Below are 17,095 nucleotides of genomic sequence, written 5' to 3'. Positions count from 1 at the left end.
GTTCACTGTCCTCCAGCTGAGCTCTGACATTCAAACTCTCTATGATGTATGCCAAACGATGACGAATGGATTGTGTCTGGGCATAGACAGTGGACCACCAATGCATGACACCATCTGGCACTGATACAACAAAGCAATGTTTATTAAACGTCAACATTTCTTTCGATCCGAAGCTCGGAATTCTTGCCATTTTACAGTGGCATTTCTAGCCTACAGCCACGAGAAATCTATATTACTAAGTTATACGTGAACGCAGCACACTAATTTACCACCTCTCAGCGTGAGATGAATGAATGGTGACGTCACGTTGTATCCGCTTGAGCAGATGAGATAGATAGATAGATAGATAGATAGATAGATAGATAGATAGATAGATAGATAGATAGATAGATAGATAGATAGATAGATAGATAGATAGATAGATAGATAGATAGATAGATAGATAGATAGATAGATAGATAGATAGATAGATAGATAGACCTGAAAAAAGATGTGACTCTGGAAATATAAAAAATATGATATTTTAAAAAATGGCGATGAAACCTGAAAATAATTAGTTTATTCAAAAAATTTACCAAAGCGAAGCAAAACTTTTATCAACTCAAAAACTTTTCATACAAGTATTTTTCATTTGAATACATTTAAAATAATATAAAATAATTAGTTTATTCAAAAAATGTACCAAAGCGAAGCAAAACTTTTATCAACTCAAAAACCTTTCATACAAGTATTTTTCATTTGAATACATTTTTTTTTCAAGTTTCAAGATCAACAAGTTTAATTCCAGTTTCAAGTTTTATTTTTTCAAGGACGAGTTTTGTTTTTTCAAATACATACAAAGCTTTTGACCCCAATTTCATCACAGTCGACCTTTTACAAATTTCCTGCAACAATGCTGCTATCTAGTGGCCAATGCTGTGCACTAGCTTCACAGTAAGCCGCGACAGGGCCGCCTCTCCCCCCTCCTTAAACGCAGAACACGCGCAAGGGGGCGCATTTCGCTCATTCTCGCAGTGGATGCACAAGTGATGAGGCTCGCTGAAAGCAACAAATTCTTTGAGAAAAGAGAGAGTGCTGCAATAACAGCACTGACATCTTTGACATCATAGGGCACTTAAGGAGCAAAGAGTGACTGACTGAATCTTTACATGCAAAAAGGGCTGAACAAGTTTTTGCAACATATTTCCATACATTTCAATCTTTAGTTTTTTTCCCCCAGGCAATTTTTAGTAATATGTGGAACATCTAAACCGGGGGAAAAGCAAGTCCGATCCGAGTGAGTCTCTGTCCTGTTTATTTTTGAAGTTTCCCTCCTTCACAAACCTGATTTAAATCACCACGGTCGTTATCAAGCTTGCTGATGAGTTCATTATTTGAATCAGGTATGCTACAGTCGGGAGAACTGGTAAACAGGCAGGAGAGCCGCTCCCTTGGACCGGACTCACCTACCCCTGATCTAGACCAAGCGATGATCAACCAATTTTCTGGAATAACTCAAAGCAAGTCAAGACAATTTTTGTGATGATGGATGGATGGATGGATGGATGGATGGATGGATGGATGGATGGATGGATGGATGAAAAAAATAACATTTATTTACAAAAAATAAAAATCCTTATATGTAAAACCTAGTGCTATGTGTAACAGTCAAACCTCAACGTGACCCTCCAGTGCAGACTGCTTTTGATGGAGGCCGACCAGGAAAAAAAAAAAACTCCAGGAATTTTTCCCTCAGTTTTCCTTTGCTTCAAGTTTCAGGAAGCGAGAAAGGAGGGAAAATGCAATCCAGACCACAAAGACTTTGGAAGGCTGTGGGGGGACGGGGCTGGGTCTAGGATCAAATGACCAGACAGAGGCGGAGCTGCAACGTTCAGCTTCACTTCAGCTCCCATTTTCACACAAAAGTCTAGAACCGGATCAGCTCGGACACTAATGTCTATCAGGACGTGTGTGTGCATGTGCGTCGTTTGCAGAATGAAAGAATAAGTCGATAGCGTCGCTGAGTCGGCAGGAAGCTGCTGAGTCTGCACTTTGGTGGTGTGGCAACCATGAGGAGGCGGTGGACGCCAGGAGAAGATGCAAGCGAGCGGGGGTAGAACGAGGGCGGGAGAAGCGGCGGGACGCTCCCGACCCAGCGTTGAGCCTTGAACTCATGAACCGGACTCGCAGCGCCCTGCCCGGCCTATCTCCTCCTCCCTCTCCACCTCCTCCCTCTCCTCCTCCGCTGCCTTCATTGTCTTTCTCAAGCCACTTCAGCACCATGAGGTTTTCCTACCATCTTGAAAACAGCTCCACCAGCAGGACAGGTAAGTCCCTACACCAAGACTACCAGTCAAGGTTGGGCAAAGAGCCACGTTTTATTTCTAAAATGGTCAAAAGTGTCAGGTCATTCATAGATGAGGCAAAAAAAAAAAAAGTAGTTTGTGTAAGTACATTGTTTACTTCAATGCTAAAATCGTAATAGTTCAGTGCATGTTGTAATCTCATCCTGACAAAAGTGTCACATTGTTGGGGTACTGATTTCACAGTGGCGTCATCATCCACCAACATCCCCCTCCCCATTCCCCAATAGACTTAACCCTACTTCCCGATTCCCAACATGCAGCGGCCCACGCATGAAAACTATAAATAGGCTCAGCTGCTGGACACACACACACACACACACGCACACTCACACACTCCAAAGTGGCAGTGAGTGAGTGACCCAGTGACCTAAAGAGAGGCGGAGATACACAGAACTCTCTCTCTCTCTGTCGTTCTCTCTCTCTCTCTCTCTCTCATTAGTGTGTGTGTGTGTGTGTGTGTGGGGTGGGGGGTGTAAGGTCAAAAGTCAAGCTAGCAAATGATGGTAGCAGGGTGTGTTTGTTTTTGAGTGTGCTTGTTTTTCAGCTTTGGACGCGGGGCTGGCTGGAAGGGGTGTTTTTGATTTAGTGGCTGTCCTCTCTTTATCACTTCCTGTTGCATGTTTGCTACTGTGCGTATGTGTGTGTTCATGCCCGTGTTAGGTGTAGGAATGTTATTGGAGGCTTTGACCGTAAACATCTGATCACTGAGGCTTCACCACAATGTCGTTGGTGCACTTACATGATTATCCAGTCATAGGTTTACAACATGTGATGGAGAGGCAGCAGATAACCACTCTGGAGAGCCTTCTTAATCGACAGATTCACCAGCTTGTATTGTACCATTGGCTCTGCTTTGATTTCTACTGAAAGTTTTGGAACAACTTGAACAACCTCTGTGAACGGATTAAAGCACCTATCCCACTGAGGAACGAACATTTTGGACAGAAGGTAGCAAAATGTGCCTTCACACCAGGGTTCTTTCAAGGTGGCAAATATCCATCAAACAGTTGCTTAATGTTCCGGAATAGTTTTAGTGTTTTTTTCATGTGCAGAATTCCCTTGCGATAAAAAAAAAAAGTACAGGCAAATGTGAGACGACCATTCGCAGAGGATTTGCGACTTTGAACGAACCCTGATGAGAACACAACATTCGCTGCCTTCTGAAACCCTCGCGATTGTTCGCAGGTCAGTCAGATAAGGATTTAATAGCCACAGTGATAAACATAGACTTACCTTCCAAACTAGCCAGATTTACAACTTTGTATTGGACTCTTAGAACTGCCTTGTACTGGTAATCTTGATCACCGTCACCTTCTGTAGAACATCTAGACCCTTATGTCCTTTAAAACAAGGGCCAGATACGGCCCTCAAATTGTGTATCAATTTCATGTGTCAATACTAAAATAACAAATGGTCTTTTTTCCATTTTTATTACCATTCATCTTTTTTAAAATACTTGAACAGTTTTTACTCATCTCTGATTCCAAAACTAGTTATCAGTTTGTTGTGTAGCTTATACTGTATATAGAAAACGCTGACCGTCATAATGGCCCTTCGAAGAAAACAATGGATAGAAACGAGTTTGACACCCATTCAGGCCCAGGTGTCAAACTCCGGTCATTGAGGAACACTATGTTGCATTTTCTAGATGTTTCCCTCCTTCACCCAATTCAAATGATCAGCTCATCAGAAGCTTTGCAAGAGCCTGATAACAATCACACTTATTTGAATGACGTGTGTTGGAGGAGGGGAAACATCTAACACATGCAGAAGAGTGACCCTCAAGGACAAGAGTGTTACAAGAGATAACCAGAACCTCCTTGATTACCACAAGAACCATCACAATTCCCACAGTATTATGGACATCGAAATGTAAAGAACGCAACAGACACGAATATAAAATGTAAAAAGATGTCACATCCCATCTTGCAAACCCATTTCCCACATTCTGTCTCTCCATGACAGCACTCCAACGTGTTGTCAAGGTGACAGCGGGTCCAGGTCACAAGTTATTGATATTTTGTTAGATTTGGCGCAAATTGCGACCGTGTATCACCTTCGATGGTAGTTTGCTTCTCGCAGAGGTGTCCCTAATCTTTGGACCATGTTGCGCCGGAGCAGTCACCTGATAGAAATGTCACGCACGCGAATTTCTCGAACTCGTTGTCATGGAGACCAAAAGTAAAGGGAGAAGAGGAGGAGGGACAAGCCACAACTACCTCCTCCGCAGGGGTTCTCTTTGCTGCACCGCCCGCCACCGGCCAGTCCATTGGATCGAATAAAGCGCCTCTAATCGCTAGCTCTGTCCAGATACAACTAGTAGCTCTCTCTCTCTCTCTCTCTCTCTCTCTCTCTCTCTCTCTCTCTCTCTCTCTCTCTCTCTCTCTCTCTCTCTCTCTCTCTCTCTCTCTCTCGCTTTCTCACTCTCGCTTTCTCACTCTCTCTCTCGCTCTCGCTCTCTCTCTGCGGGTTGCGCGCGCGCGGAGCCGAACGAGGAGCCGGTTTCTCCGTCTTCTCCTTTTGGCCCTTTTTTTTCCCTTCTTTTTTCTTTCTCTTTTTTCTTATTCTTCTCCGTGCATGTGGACCGGGTGAGCCGCGGTCTGCCATCGTCAACATTGTCGTTCATGAGCGGCCTGGTGCTGTGTTGTGCGATGTACATGGACAGAAGCAGCCTAAGCAGAGGTGAGCGTGCGCGCACGCACACATACGCTGCGCCGCACTGGCGTGCGCGTGCATGTCGACAATCACATATAAGGTACGCACAGAGGAGGAGGGGGGGGGGCATCCGCACACACTGACCGACATCTCGCCGCAGTGAATGTAGGCTAGTGTGGCGCGCGTGCACGTCACTGCGTCTGATGCCAGCAGATGTGCTGCTTGTCGTCGCGTGCACGGGAATGTTGCGGATTGAGAATCGATTCCGCCGCCATATCACAGTCGATGTCCGTACGTGTTCGCGTGCGTGTGTGTTTGAACTTGTCCGTCGATGATGATGATGGCGAGACCATCTATGTGCAGACACACCCCCTCTATCGCAGGCACGCACCCGAGCGCACATCCATGATTGCGCATCGCCATGTACATATATATATATATATATATATATATATATATATATATATATATATATATATATATATATATATATATATATATATATATATATATATATATATATATATATATATATATATATATATATATATATATATATATATATATATATATATGTGTGTGTGTGTGTGTGTTCGGGCCCACATCAGACCCTACAACGACCTCTGGAACAGGCACCACAATGTCACAGAGAACAGAACCTCAACACCCACATGATTGGTTCCTTCAACATCACCTTGAGAAAATACTTGTAAAACATTCAATAGAACCTCGACCTTCTGCAGAACAGAACCCCGCTTGATCACAATCAGAACGTGGTGTGTCTTTAGAATGTTCCACGTTCACAACCTTTTAGTGGCCTACCCTAACCTATTTAATTATCACCAGAATCTAACATCTAGATCTTATTGAACCTCTGGAAAGTTAGCACAGATTGACAACCTTGAAATGGAATACCAGAATAGACTTGACCATCACTAGAAACTGCTGTAGGAAATCTTGGCCTGCAGTCAGCACCTTCCACATTCGTAACCATGCCGTCCGTGATCTACTAGCTAGATTAGTAAAATGTGAATAGCCATAATCTTAACCGTGTAGTGGCCTACTACAACCCCTTCTGTCCTTGTCTCTCCGTCCTTATTTATGATATAATCGTCCCTCCGTGCCCATCAGTCATTGTTACTGAAAATGGCTTAATCCAACAGATTAAAAAAAAAAACTGAATTCGATTAAAATAGTGCCAAGCGTATATCAGAATATCAACACCATACGGTGCCTGCTACAGGATTTTACAAAGCTTCACATGCACTTATTTTTATATGCAACCTTAAAACACCCCAAAGTGTGAAGTTTAAAATGGCTTACTTCAACCAGGATCCTGCTCTGGATTGTAGCCATGCATCAGAATAAAATTTGAGGTTTCATAATACACATTAATAATAAACATTTAAACCTCACTTGCTGGTTTATTTATTATTCAGTTTTATTCATTTTTTAAGACATTGCAGTGACATAAAAAGACTGACACATGGTAATAATATCATAAGGTTTGGTTGACAGGCTAACTGAAACGAGTCTTTGTATTTCTGTCATTGTATTTCCTCATGAATACGATTTTTGAAAAATCACGTTACTTCACGTAAGTCTTCTTCTGCTACCTCGTGCAGGAAGACAATGTTTTCTTTTTAACATTTACATTTGGTCTGAATGTAAGAATTACACAAGCAAGACAAATGGAAACCCTTAAAGGCTGAAAAAAATGTTTTTTTTTTTATTTCCTAAAAATGTATATGAAGATACAAGGACTCCCAGCGACATTCACCTTTGCACTCCTTTTTACTGTGATGACAAATCATAAATGATTGACATTTGCAGAATATGTTACAGAGCAGCAAAGATTAATCAAACTAATAATAATTGTTAAAAATGACATTTTTAGTCTCAGTCATTACATTTTAAGGGCAAAATGACACCATTTAGGGGCAGTCCAAATGGTCACAAACATCTCAGAAGAAAATTAGGTGTGCTGACATTTACATGGGCAATATTATCTCTTTTGTTTAACTAGCTTTTTGTTTAATTACATTTTACAATAAACAGACACAATTAAAGGCCAAGGTTATTTTCCATAGACTCCCTTTGGCCTACATTAAAAAGTTAACACAAGCTAATTTATTTTTTTCTTCAATTCATTCATTACGCCTTCAACTTATTCATGACTGCAACTTAAAAGCATACAGATTGTTAAAAAGACAAACCTTTATGTAGAAAACTAAAAGCTTCCTCAAAATACTTCCTCTCAACAAGGTCGTTGATCATCACTGGAACCTGCTGAGGAACATTGAGACCTGTAACTGATTCAGCTAACATGTTTCTGGTGTTAGACAGCAAATTTACGTTGACATGTATTTGCAGCAACAAGCCAAGACTTTTTGCCCTGATTGTCCCTGCCAGGTCCCCCATCCTCCTTGAGTCCTAGCTTGCTGGCAAAGAGTCTCTCTCTGGAGCCTCCATGTGGCACACAGCAGCCCACCTCCTCCTCCTCAAGTCCCGCCGGGCTCCAGGAGGAGGAGGTAAACGATACAGGACCACCGCAGCTAAATAAGAGCCGGCCTCCTCTGCTAGGACCAAAGCCTCAAGGTGAGGCCCACAACAATAATGACAAATGTACGAGATCACTGATTAACGACTCCTCGCTTCTGCAGTCCCCCCCAAGCCACCCCATCTGCAGCAACAAGTGGGAGCATTGAGGATCCGACCTCGGGCTCCAGACAAACCGCTGCCCCCTCCGCCACCCTGTAAGCCCCCTCGTCCCGAGGATCATGCTTCACCCACCTGCGTCCTGTCACTTATCGAGAAGTTTGAGCGGTGAGTGACCCATCATGATATGTCCGTCTTGAAAAACCCTGAAACAAACCTTGGGATTGTTGCCATCTTGGTTCCAGGGCTGGGTATCCATTACTAAAATTAGAATTGTAGTTTTAGATCAAACCTGGTCTCACTTTTTAAGGATCTGTCTCGGTCTTGAGTTTAATAATTTATTGTCATGTTTATTGCTGCAAAATGTTTTTAAGACGTAATCACTTATTATAGCTGCATACCGTTAAGTGATACGGTCCGTTTATAGTTATTTTGTTCATCGATGTGTTGCAGCGAGCAGATCATAATGGTTCCCGACATCACCGGAGGGGCCCTCTGTCCCCGCCTTCTCGACACCCCCTTATCTCGACCTTCGTCTCCATCGTCATCGTCGGCTACTGCCATCCCCAAGGAGGAGGAGGAGGGGGGTCTTCCTGAACTCAAATGTCACGATGACGTTGCACAGGAAAGGGAGGAACCGGAGGTGCCAGAGGAGCCGCGTTCTGCGGAGATAAACGAGCGTCGAGCGTCTGACCAATCCGGTCTGCCTCCAGAGCGTTTGTCCCTTCCGTCCTCGCAGACGGAGGGGAAGCTGGCCAATCGTGACAGCGGCATCGACAGCATCAGCTCACCGTCACACAGCGAGGAACTGTGCTTTGTGGGTGTGGACGACGCTGGCGGCATTGGTGGGGTTTACCCCTGTGGCCTCCCCCGTCCCTCCAGCTCGTCCTCGTACGCCGGCGAGGGTGAGGAGGGCGAGGCGAGGGGTGTAGTCAGGAGGAGGGACTTCTCAGAGGATGCAGACAGCGACCTCGAGGAGGAGGAGGAAGAGTTGACCGAGCTTACCTTAGTGCTTTCAGCCCCCAGACAAGACTTGGCTGAGGTAAGACAGGAAGCTGGCTATCATCAGTCATGTGATCATTCGGATTTGGAATGAGGGTCGCAGATGAAACAAACCATCTTCCTGCTCCTGTGTTATCGATTGATCACCTATGGAAGCTCTAGAACCTATTTAATTGTAGAACTGTTTGTAAAGTAGAGGGTGACCTTTCTTATCTTTTGACCAATGCCCGTCTCAGACATCATCACATGTCTTACAGCTGTCCGTCCAGCAAAGAGTGTTCAATATTGCCAATGAGCTCCTTCACACAGAGATCTCCTACGTGTCCAAACTCCACTTACTGGATCAGGTGGGTCACCACAATCCTCACCCACAGTCCAGACAACTGACGACGCACTGCTGCTCCCCGCAGGTCTTCTGCGCCCGACTTCTGGAAGAAGCACGGTCCCGTTCTTCTTTCCCATGTGACGTCATTCATGGAATCTTCTCCAACATCTGCTCCATCCACTGCTTCCACCAACAGTTCCTCCTGCCGGCCCTGCAGAAGCGGATGGAGGAGTGGTGAGCTGGTCTCGAAATACTTGGCTTGACAAGAGTTGTTGTATACTCGTGCAGAGTACAAAGGCCACTTTCGTGAAACAATTATGTCTGAAAAACTTCTCAGGGACTCAAACCCACGCATTGGAGACATCTTGCAGAAGCTCGCGCCCTTCCTGAAGATGTACGGCGAGTATGTGAAGAACTTTGACCGCGCCATGGAGCTCGTCAATACGTGGATGGAGAGGTCGGCTCTGTTCAAGAGCATCATACATGACATCCAGGTGACTTCGCCATAACAGATGTACATACAGGACATATTGCCTCGCTGAACATGATGGCCTGTCATTAAAAGACATCAATGTGGCAGACAATGTAAATGTGTCTGTTTGTGTTTCGTGTGTGTCAGAGAGACGAGCGCTGTGCTAACCTGACACTCCAACATCACATGTTGGAGCCAGTCCAAAGGATTCCTCGGTATGAACTCCTGCTCAAAGATTATCTGCACCGTCTACCGGAGGACGCGCCGGACTACAAGGATGCTCAAAGTATGCACACACACACACATGCGCATGCACACATGCACACACATTTAGAGGTCCCTTGGCCGTTCCTCACCAGCACACACACACAAGTCTCTTGGCAGTTTAGCAACCTGCTACAAGACAGATTGATTTGTCATATTGTCCTCTAACCAGTTACTAAGTTAATGAAATTTGTTAAAATGCTGACACAAATGCCGCTAGTATGCTAATATATTGCAAGATAGACAATGGTTGACAATTTGTCATCTTGCTAATTGGAATGATTGATTAAATGCTAACATGCTTGCACCTACGATGTGTAGACAAAGCAAAAGAGCAACCTGAGTGCAGAAAGCCCAGTGAAAAAGTGATAAGATACATTTTGCCCTTTAATAGTTTATTATGAACAGCTAATGCTGCCTTACTCGCTGTAGTGAAAAGTGAAGCCACCGGCGGCCATCTTGCATTGCCATCTTGTCATAACCATGACCATGACCTTCTGCCATGAGAACCAACTGGTAGTCTAGTTATATTTCATGGTAATTGATTAAATGCTAATATGTGACACTTAGCAAGATAGCAACCTGAGGACAGGCAGCCCCAAGGCAGATTGTTAAACTTGATGATGGGTGAATATGCTAGCTCGTTTGTTGACGTCACGTGACAAGATTATTTTTGTCTGCAGAGTCTCTTGAGCTCATTGCGACGGCAGCTGAACATTCCAACGCTGCCATCAAGAAGATGGTGAGACCATTTAGAACAGCTTCCCAGAAAGGATTGCGGCGCAACCTTAGCGACAGCTCAAATTGATCCTCTTAAAACTTTCAGGAGCGAATGAGAAAGCTGCTGAAAGTGTACGAACTTCTGGGCGGCGAAGAGGACATTGTGAACCCGACCAATGAGCTCATCAAGGAGGGACACATTCTCAAACTGTCCAACAAGAATGGCACGTCGCAGGATCGATACCTCATCCTGGTATGGGCTCCTCTGTCTTCCCTATCTCCATCATCAACGCAAGCGGGACGTCTAACCTAATAATTCTCAACTGGGGGTTAGCATATAGACAAAGTCACAATCACACGTACGTACCAGCCCCTTTTACTTGCACTTTTGTGTGCGTATGTTGATGAATCAGAATTCATCCTAAATGACAGCGTGTGCTTGCACCGCACGACTTTGCATAAGCCATGCCCATATATCCCCAAAGAAGGTGTCCATTTGATGCATCTCGGCCAATGTGGGGAGGTTTAAAGTTGCAAGAGATTAAAAACATTCCAGAACATTCATAACTTTTTCAACCTTTATCTTATTTTCAAAAGGTTTGTATCATCGGAACACTTCCACAAACACAGAACTGACAACTGTCAATACTTTTTGAAAACGTTTTTGAAAACTAGAGAATGGTAGTAGGGAAGGTAGTAAGGTAGGTAGTAGGTAGTGAGGAAGTTTAAAAAAGGGTTTAGATTATGAAGTGATCATTGGTAAAATTGTGAAAACCCCTGGTCTAACCATCGTTGTACTCCTCCAGTTCAACGACAGGCTGCTGTACTGCGTTCCCAAGCTGCGTCTTATTGGTCAGAAATACGGTGTCCGAGCTCGCATAGATGTGGACGGCATGGAGGTGAGTCTTGTTGGGGTTGTGGTGCGGAGGTGAGGAGGTCAGCATTTGGCTCATTAGAGTCTTACCAAGTTAACATATCATCAATTCTCTCAATGGAAATCGCAACCTGATGAGTCATAGTGGTTTTTGTACTTGGGTTGCTCTTTTGTTAAATTGTTAGCATACCAACTGCTAGCATGTTTGCATTTTAACGATTCTCATTGGCATTATTTTTTACCGCACTGTACAGCTGAAGGAGATGAGCAGCGCCGCAGTTCCTCGGACCTTCTTGGTGTCTGGCAAGCAGCGTTCTCTTGAGCTGCAGGCCAGGTATTGCTAATACCACACAACTGTGTAAAATTTGAGGTTGCCTTTACCCACCCTTTTTTTTTTAACTTGTGTCTCTGCAGGACAGAAGATGAGAAGAAAGACTGGATCCAGGTAGAGACAAAATACCGTGATAGACTTGAAATCAAACAGCAATCACTGAGTCTATCAACCAATCAGGATATGCATTTGTGTGTGTTTGTGTGTGTATCTTGCAGGCCATCCAGGCCACCATCCAGAGACACGAACACACCATGGAGACATTTCGTCACCTGACTTGTTCGCTACGAGATGAAGAGTCAACACCTCCTCACTCCCCGGTAAACACACACATACATACACTTACAATAAATGTATTGAAATTAATTTCCATTGACGACTACTTTTGCTTACGTTCATCAGAGCTGCGCCGAACTTGGCAAGCGTGCCCCTACGCCCATCCGTGAGAAGGAAGTGACATTGTGCATGAAGTGCCAGGAGGCATTCAACGCCCTCACGAGGCGGCGCCACCACTGCAAAGCCTGCGGTCATGTGCGTCCAATCAAAGCTGGCTTTCTCAGGCGCCACGGCAACAATCCGTAGCCCTCTAAGACTCTCCTGTCTCACCATCAGGTGGTTTGTGGGAAATGCTCAGAGTTCCGTGCCCGCCTCTCGTACGACAACAACCGCACTAATCGGGTGTGTGTGGATTGCTATGCTATGTTAGTGGGGGTGTCCCCCCCACCGTCTGTCATGGCTGGCAGCAGTCAGAGGAGGCGCTCCATCCTGGAGGTGAGAGCGACATACACCACACGGTCACGGTGACCCTTTAGCTGGAACTCGACACGACTTTTTGATTGTTGCCACAGTGACTTGGGACTTGCTTAAAACTTGAACATTAAAGAGGAAGTCAACCCCAATTTTTTTTTTTTTTTACAATATGTTGAGTTATGAGTCTTAAAATCTTACCCATTTTATCCATCCCGGTGGGCGACCATTTTCTGTCGACTGAAAAAGTCATCACAGTTGCAAGGTCTCAGGTCACAACCAATCACGGCTCAGCTTCAGAAAACTGGTGAGCCGTGATTAGTCGATACCTGAGCACTTAGGCACTGTGATGTCATTTTCAGTCAACAGCAAGTGGCAAAATGGCCGACTTAAGATGGATACAAATTTCCCGTTTAAATCATATTCCACCAACAAAACATTATTCACAACACTTCATTTCGACAACTTGGGCTACACACAACTTATTGTACATTACAAAGAAACATTTTGGTTTGACTTCCTCTTGAAGACTTATTCCAACCTCTGGCTGTCCCCGTAGAAACAAGCCTCCTTGGCGGCCGAGAACAGCGTCATGTGCAGCTTCCTCCATCACATGGAGAAAGGAAGTGGGCGAGGCTGGCAGAAAGCCTGGTTTGTCATCCCTGAAAACGAACCGCTGGTCCTCTATATCTATGGAGCGCCTCAGGTGGGCCCTGAACACGATGAACACATTACATCTGTTGTACGCTAAAGTTGAATTTAACATGGATGTTTTTTGAATACCCGCGTAAAAGCAATGCAAGAATAAGGAGAACGTAAACTTCACTGAGGAAAGCCCGAGCTATGAGTCTATGAGGCTCAGTCACCATGCCTAAGAATTTGCCTAATTTGAAATACATTGTAGTTGCGCACAAAATGACCCATGATGCCGTATGTTTTCAGGATGTAAAGGCGCAGCGCAGCGTTCCTCTGATTGGCTTTGACGTTTCGCTCCCGGAGTCATGCGACCGCCTGGAACGTCGGCACACCTTTAAGATTTCCCAGAGTCACCTGACGCTCTACTTCAGCGCAGACGGCGAGGAACTCCAACGTCGATGGATGGATGTATTGTCCAGGGCCGGCAAAGGGGAGGAGCCTCAGCCTCACCACCCAATCGTAGAGAGCGTGGAGGAAGAGGGGGAGGAGCCGGAGGGCACAGAGGGCGACAACACGTGATTTGTTTGGATGTGGAATGACGCAGGGAGTGGGGCCAACCGTTGGAGTTTATTTCATCTGGACACAAAATGGGATATTACCCATGAGCCTCTGCACAGCTGCAGTGTCACATGCTGTCTGAAAGCACAATCCTCTTTCTCCTGCTGCTACCATCTTGTCTTGATGATTTCATCCACTTCCTATAATTCTCTGAAAATGTGATGCCGTCACACCGCAAGTGGAAGAAGCCCAGCGCAGCAGCAGCAGCAACGTGTCAGGGATGCCCTGATAGGACACACTTGGACGCAATTGCTAATTATGACTTCAAAATGACCATATTCCATTTTAATTTCAGGTTTTTTATTATGTTATTTCATTACATTGGGTTTCATAAAAGATTTATTGGAAAAAAATACAAGATAAAATAAGGCGGAGGAGATGCAAAGGAGAAACCTGGAATTAGACTGAGCCCGTTTGACATATGCCAGTCACGCCTTCTTCTTCATCTTCTTCTTCCTGTCATTCTGATGACTCGTTGTTGAATGTTGTGAGCGTGTACGTGTGTGTGTGTGTGTATTTTGTTTGCTTGATGCCAAATGTTCAACCTTTGTAAATATAATTTATTCACCTGCAGTCACGTGACTGTCAGCAGGCGGGAAGAAAGTCTAGGGTAGCAACTGCTTAACTTCCTGAGAGGGAGCAGGCTCTTTTTGCTAAAATAGACCAATCTTATTCTGAAACTTTAATGACATTTGTTCATTAAGATCACTGCATTTTGTGGAAAAGACAGTATATTTTCTATTTGGTTTTCACCACGCATTTCTACCATGTTTTGTTTGGGCTAAGTCGAGCATAGCAATTGACTTGGCTTATTTTTTTGGAGAGTAGGCATGTTCTTTGTGGTAAACTAGGCTAATCTTAAAGCCATTTTATGTTCATAAAGATCACCATGTTTATGTGAAAATCATTTTTTTGGTGGGGAGGGGGTTGTGTTTCTAAATTGGCTTTCACGCCATGTATTTAGCACAAAGTCTAGCGCAGCAACTGACTAGCTTCCCGGATGGAAGCAGGCCCTTTGTTCTAAGATAGGCTAATCATATTCTGGAGCTTTGATGGTGTGAGATCATGTTTGTATGAAAGTCTTTTTGTTTGTTGTTTTCACCACTTAACTTTCAGGGCACATTTTTAGCATGTTGTTTTTAGTTCCGAGCCTAGCATAGCAATTAACTCGCTTTCTTGGAGGGTGAGCTTGCGCTTTTGTGCTAAACTAGGCTAATCTTATTCTGGAACTATAATCGCATTTGTTTATTCCATATATTGTGGTTTTTTTTTGGTTCTTTTTTGTTTCAACTTTGTATTCAACTCCATGTTTTTAGTGCCAAAGCCTAGCATAGGATCAGACTATCTTCCTGGGAGGAAGCGGCTCTTCAGGCTATGATTAGCTGTACTTATTTCACAACTTTGATGATGTTTGTTCGTTAGCTCATCATGTTTGTCTTTTTTTTTTTTTTTGGTGTGTTTCCACTTCAGCTTTTACTGTGCATTTTTAGCGTGTTGGTTTTAGCATGTGCTGCTCCTCTTCCCTCGGTGATGTTTAAAGGAAATGGCCTTATGATTGACTTCATTTTTATGTACTCTGAAGCTTCTGACTTTGTGTCTTTGTGCTTTAAAGTTGTCGACATGGTGCTGAATGCTAGATGACGTCTCTAGTGCTGGACGATGACAAATACTTCTCTTTTGTGAGCTAGCAGGCAAGCTAGGCTGGGATCCTTCCAGTCACTTGACTCCTTATGACAGGAGAGAGAGGTGCAGATGTTTACATGTGGTCACAAGGTGGCGCTGTGAGTTCTGAGTGAACTTGTGCCAAATGCAGTGTTCTATTGTAATAATGTTATTATCGTTGTTGGGCTTTTTGCCCCTCGTGAGTGTGTTTCTCTTTTTACAATTCACTCATACAGTATTGTGGACTGTAAATGGCTGCTGTTACCCTGGAGACAACACATCTTCAAATTTAAGACACATTAATGGACTTCCTGTTACCGTTTATCTTTAAAAATAGAGAGAAAAAGAAAAAATCTTGTCATAGTATCCTCTGAATTATTATGGCAACTGCCAGGCTCCAGAGCTTAACCTTTGGTGTCGCCTTCGTAACCGCTAACATCTCCACGTTATGATGTCTTGTTGCTATGGTGAGTACTAAATTCCAGTGCTGCTAGGTTGCTGTGACAACAGCAGCAGCAACAGATTATTGACGATTGATGAGCGATGATTGGTTAGTGGCCGGCCACTGCCTTCCTTCAACCTTTTGTGTCACCTTGCCTTGTGAATGACATCACGTGTTGAAGATATTAAAATAAAGCATTAATAAAGGTTGGGCGATTACTGTCATTTCTCCCCCCAAAAACACATAATCCGATCTGGATAGCACGTCCGCCTCACAGTTAGGAGGGTGCGGGTTCGATTCCACCTCCGGCCCTCCCTGTGTGGAGTTTGCATGTTCTCCTGAGCCCGCGTGGGTTTTCTCCGGGCACTCCGGTTTCTTCCCACAGGCCGATTGAGCACTCCAAATTGCCCCTAGGTGTGGTTGCGAGTGTGGATGGTTGTTGGTCTCTGTGTGCACTGCGATTGGCTGGCAACCAGTTCAGGGTGTCCCCCGCCTGATGCCCGATGACGGCTGGGATAGGCTCCAGCACGCCCGTGGGGACAAAGCGGTTCAGAAAATGGATGGATGGAAAAAACATAGGTACATACATAGATTAGGTTAAGTGTGGAAAATATGCAACATTGTTTTTTTTTTTTTAATTATACAAATTGTAAATATGTATTTTGAATTTTAGGTTTACTCTCATCTTAAAATAATGACATTTTAATGAAAAAAACTAATATATAATTTAATTGAACTATTAATAATGCATCTGATCCTAATTAATTTCCAGTTATTTCATATTTTTAAATAAACTATGTACAATAGTTTTTTTAAAACTTTTTCATTTCAGGGAAAAAGTGGACTCTTGATCATTTGCCCCCTTGATTTTACTTCATAATATTCACAGAGGAACATTGTTGATCAAAGTTGGTTATTGTTCTCTGCTAATTGTATTTACAGTATATACCAAACTTAAATCAAAAATGAACCATTGACCTTGAACCAAATGTAAACATGAATCTCTGGCTGACGTCACTCTATGGTGCCACAGTGGCGTCTTTAAAAGTATTTATTTAATCCAATTAGAAAAACAAACACGTGAAACACAACCCCCCGCTCCGCCTTGCCCCACCACCAAGCGCAGTTCGACTTGTTGATTGGTCAATTGAGCTGTCTATGTAGGTCAGCCGATTGGTCTGACGTCACATCGGATTTTCCCCAAAACGCCCATTCGATCCACACGACGAAGGAAAACAAACAAGATGGCCGCCACGCAGGACGAGGGGAGCTGGCAGAGTGGCATCTGATTGGCTCTTGGGGTTTGAGCTTCTAATGCTATTGGTTATAAAACGATTGGCCTTT

At 44.0% G+C, this 17,095-nt stretch overlaps 1 protein-coding gene across 1 annotated transcript; it reads left to right on the top strand.

Moving 5' to 3' along the window:
* Nucleotides 1-1,986: 1,986 nt before the first annotated feature.
* fgd1 (FYVE, RhoGEF and PH domain containing 1) lies at nucleotides 1,987-15,952 on the top strand. Its single transcript, XM_085925802.1, has 18 exons — nucleotides 1,987-2,306; nucleotides 7,413-7,598; nucleotides 7,664-7,826; nucleotides 8,112-8,700; nucleotides 8,918-9,007; nucleotides 9,071-9,219; nucleotides 9,323-9,479; nucleotides 9,605-9,743; nucleotides 10,405-10,463; nucleotides 10,548-10,694; nucleotides 11,248-11,340; nucleotides 11,570-11,649; nucleotides 11,730-11,760; nucleotides 11,865-11,966; nucleotides 12,049-12,177; nucleotides 12,259-12,417; nucleotides 12,953-13,099; nucleotides 13,336-15,952. Exons 1-18 carry the CDS (start codon nucleotides 2,153-2,155, stop codon nucleotides 13,606-13,608), a joined length of 2,847 nt encoding a protein of 948 aa, XP_085781928.1. The 5' UTR covers nucleotides 1,987-2,152; the 3' UTR covers nucleotides 13,609-15,952.
* The last annotated feature ends 1,143 nt before the right edge of the window (nucleotides 15,953-17,095 follow it).

Source organism: Syngnathus leptorhynchus, chromosome 1, assembly GCF_054491065.1.
Source record: "Syngnathus leptorhynchus isolate UIUO chromosome 1, UIUO_Slep, whole genome shotgun sequence".
Taxonomy (NCBI): Eukaryota; Metazoa; Chordata; class Actinopteri; order Syngnathiformes; family Syngnathidae; genus Syngnathus; species Syngnathus leptorhynchus.
The sequence above is the reverse complement of the archived record's forward strand: the minus strand, read 5'-3'. Positions and strand labels throughout refer to the sequence as shown.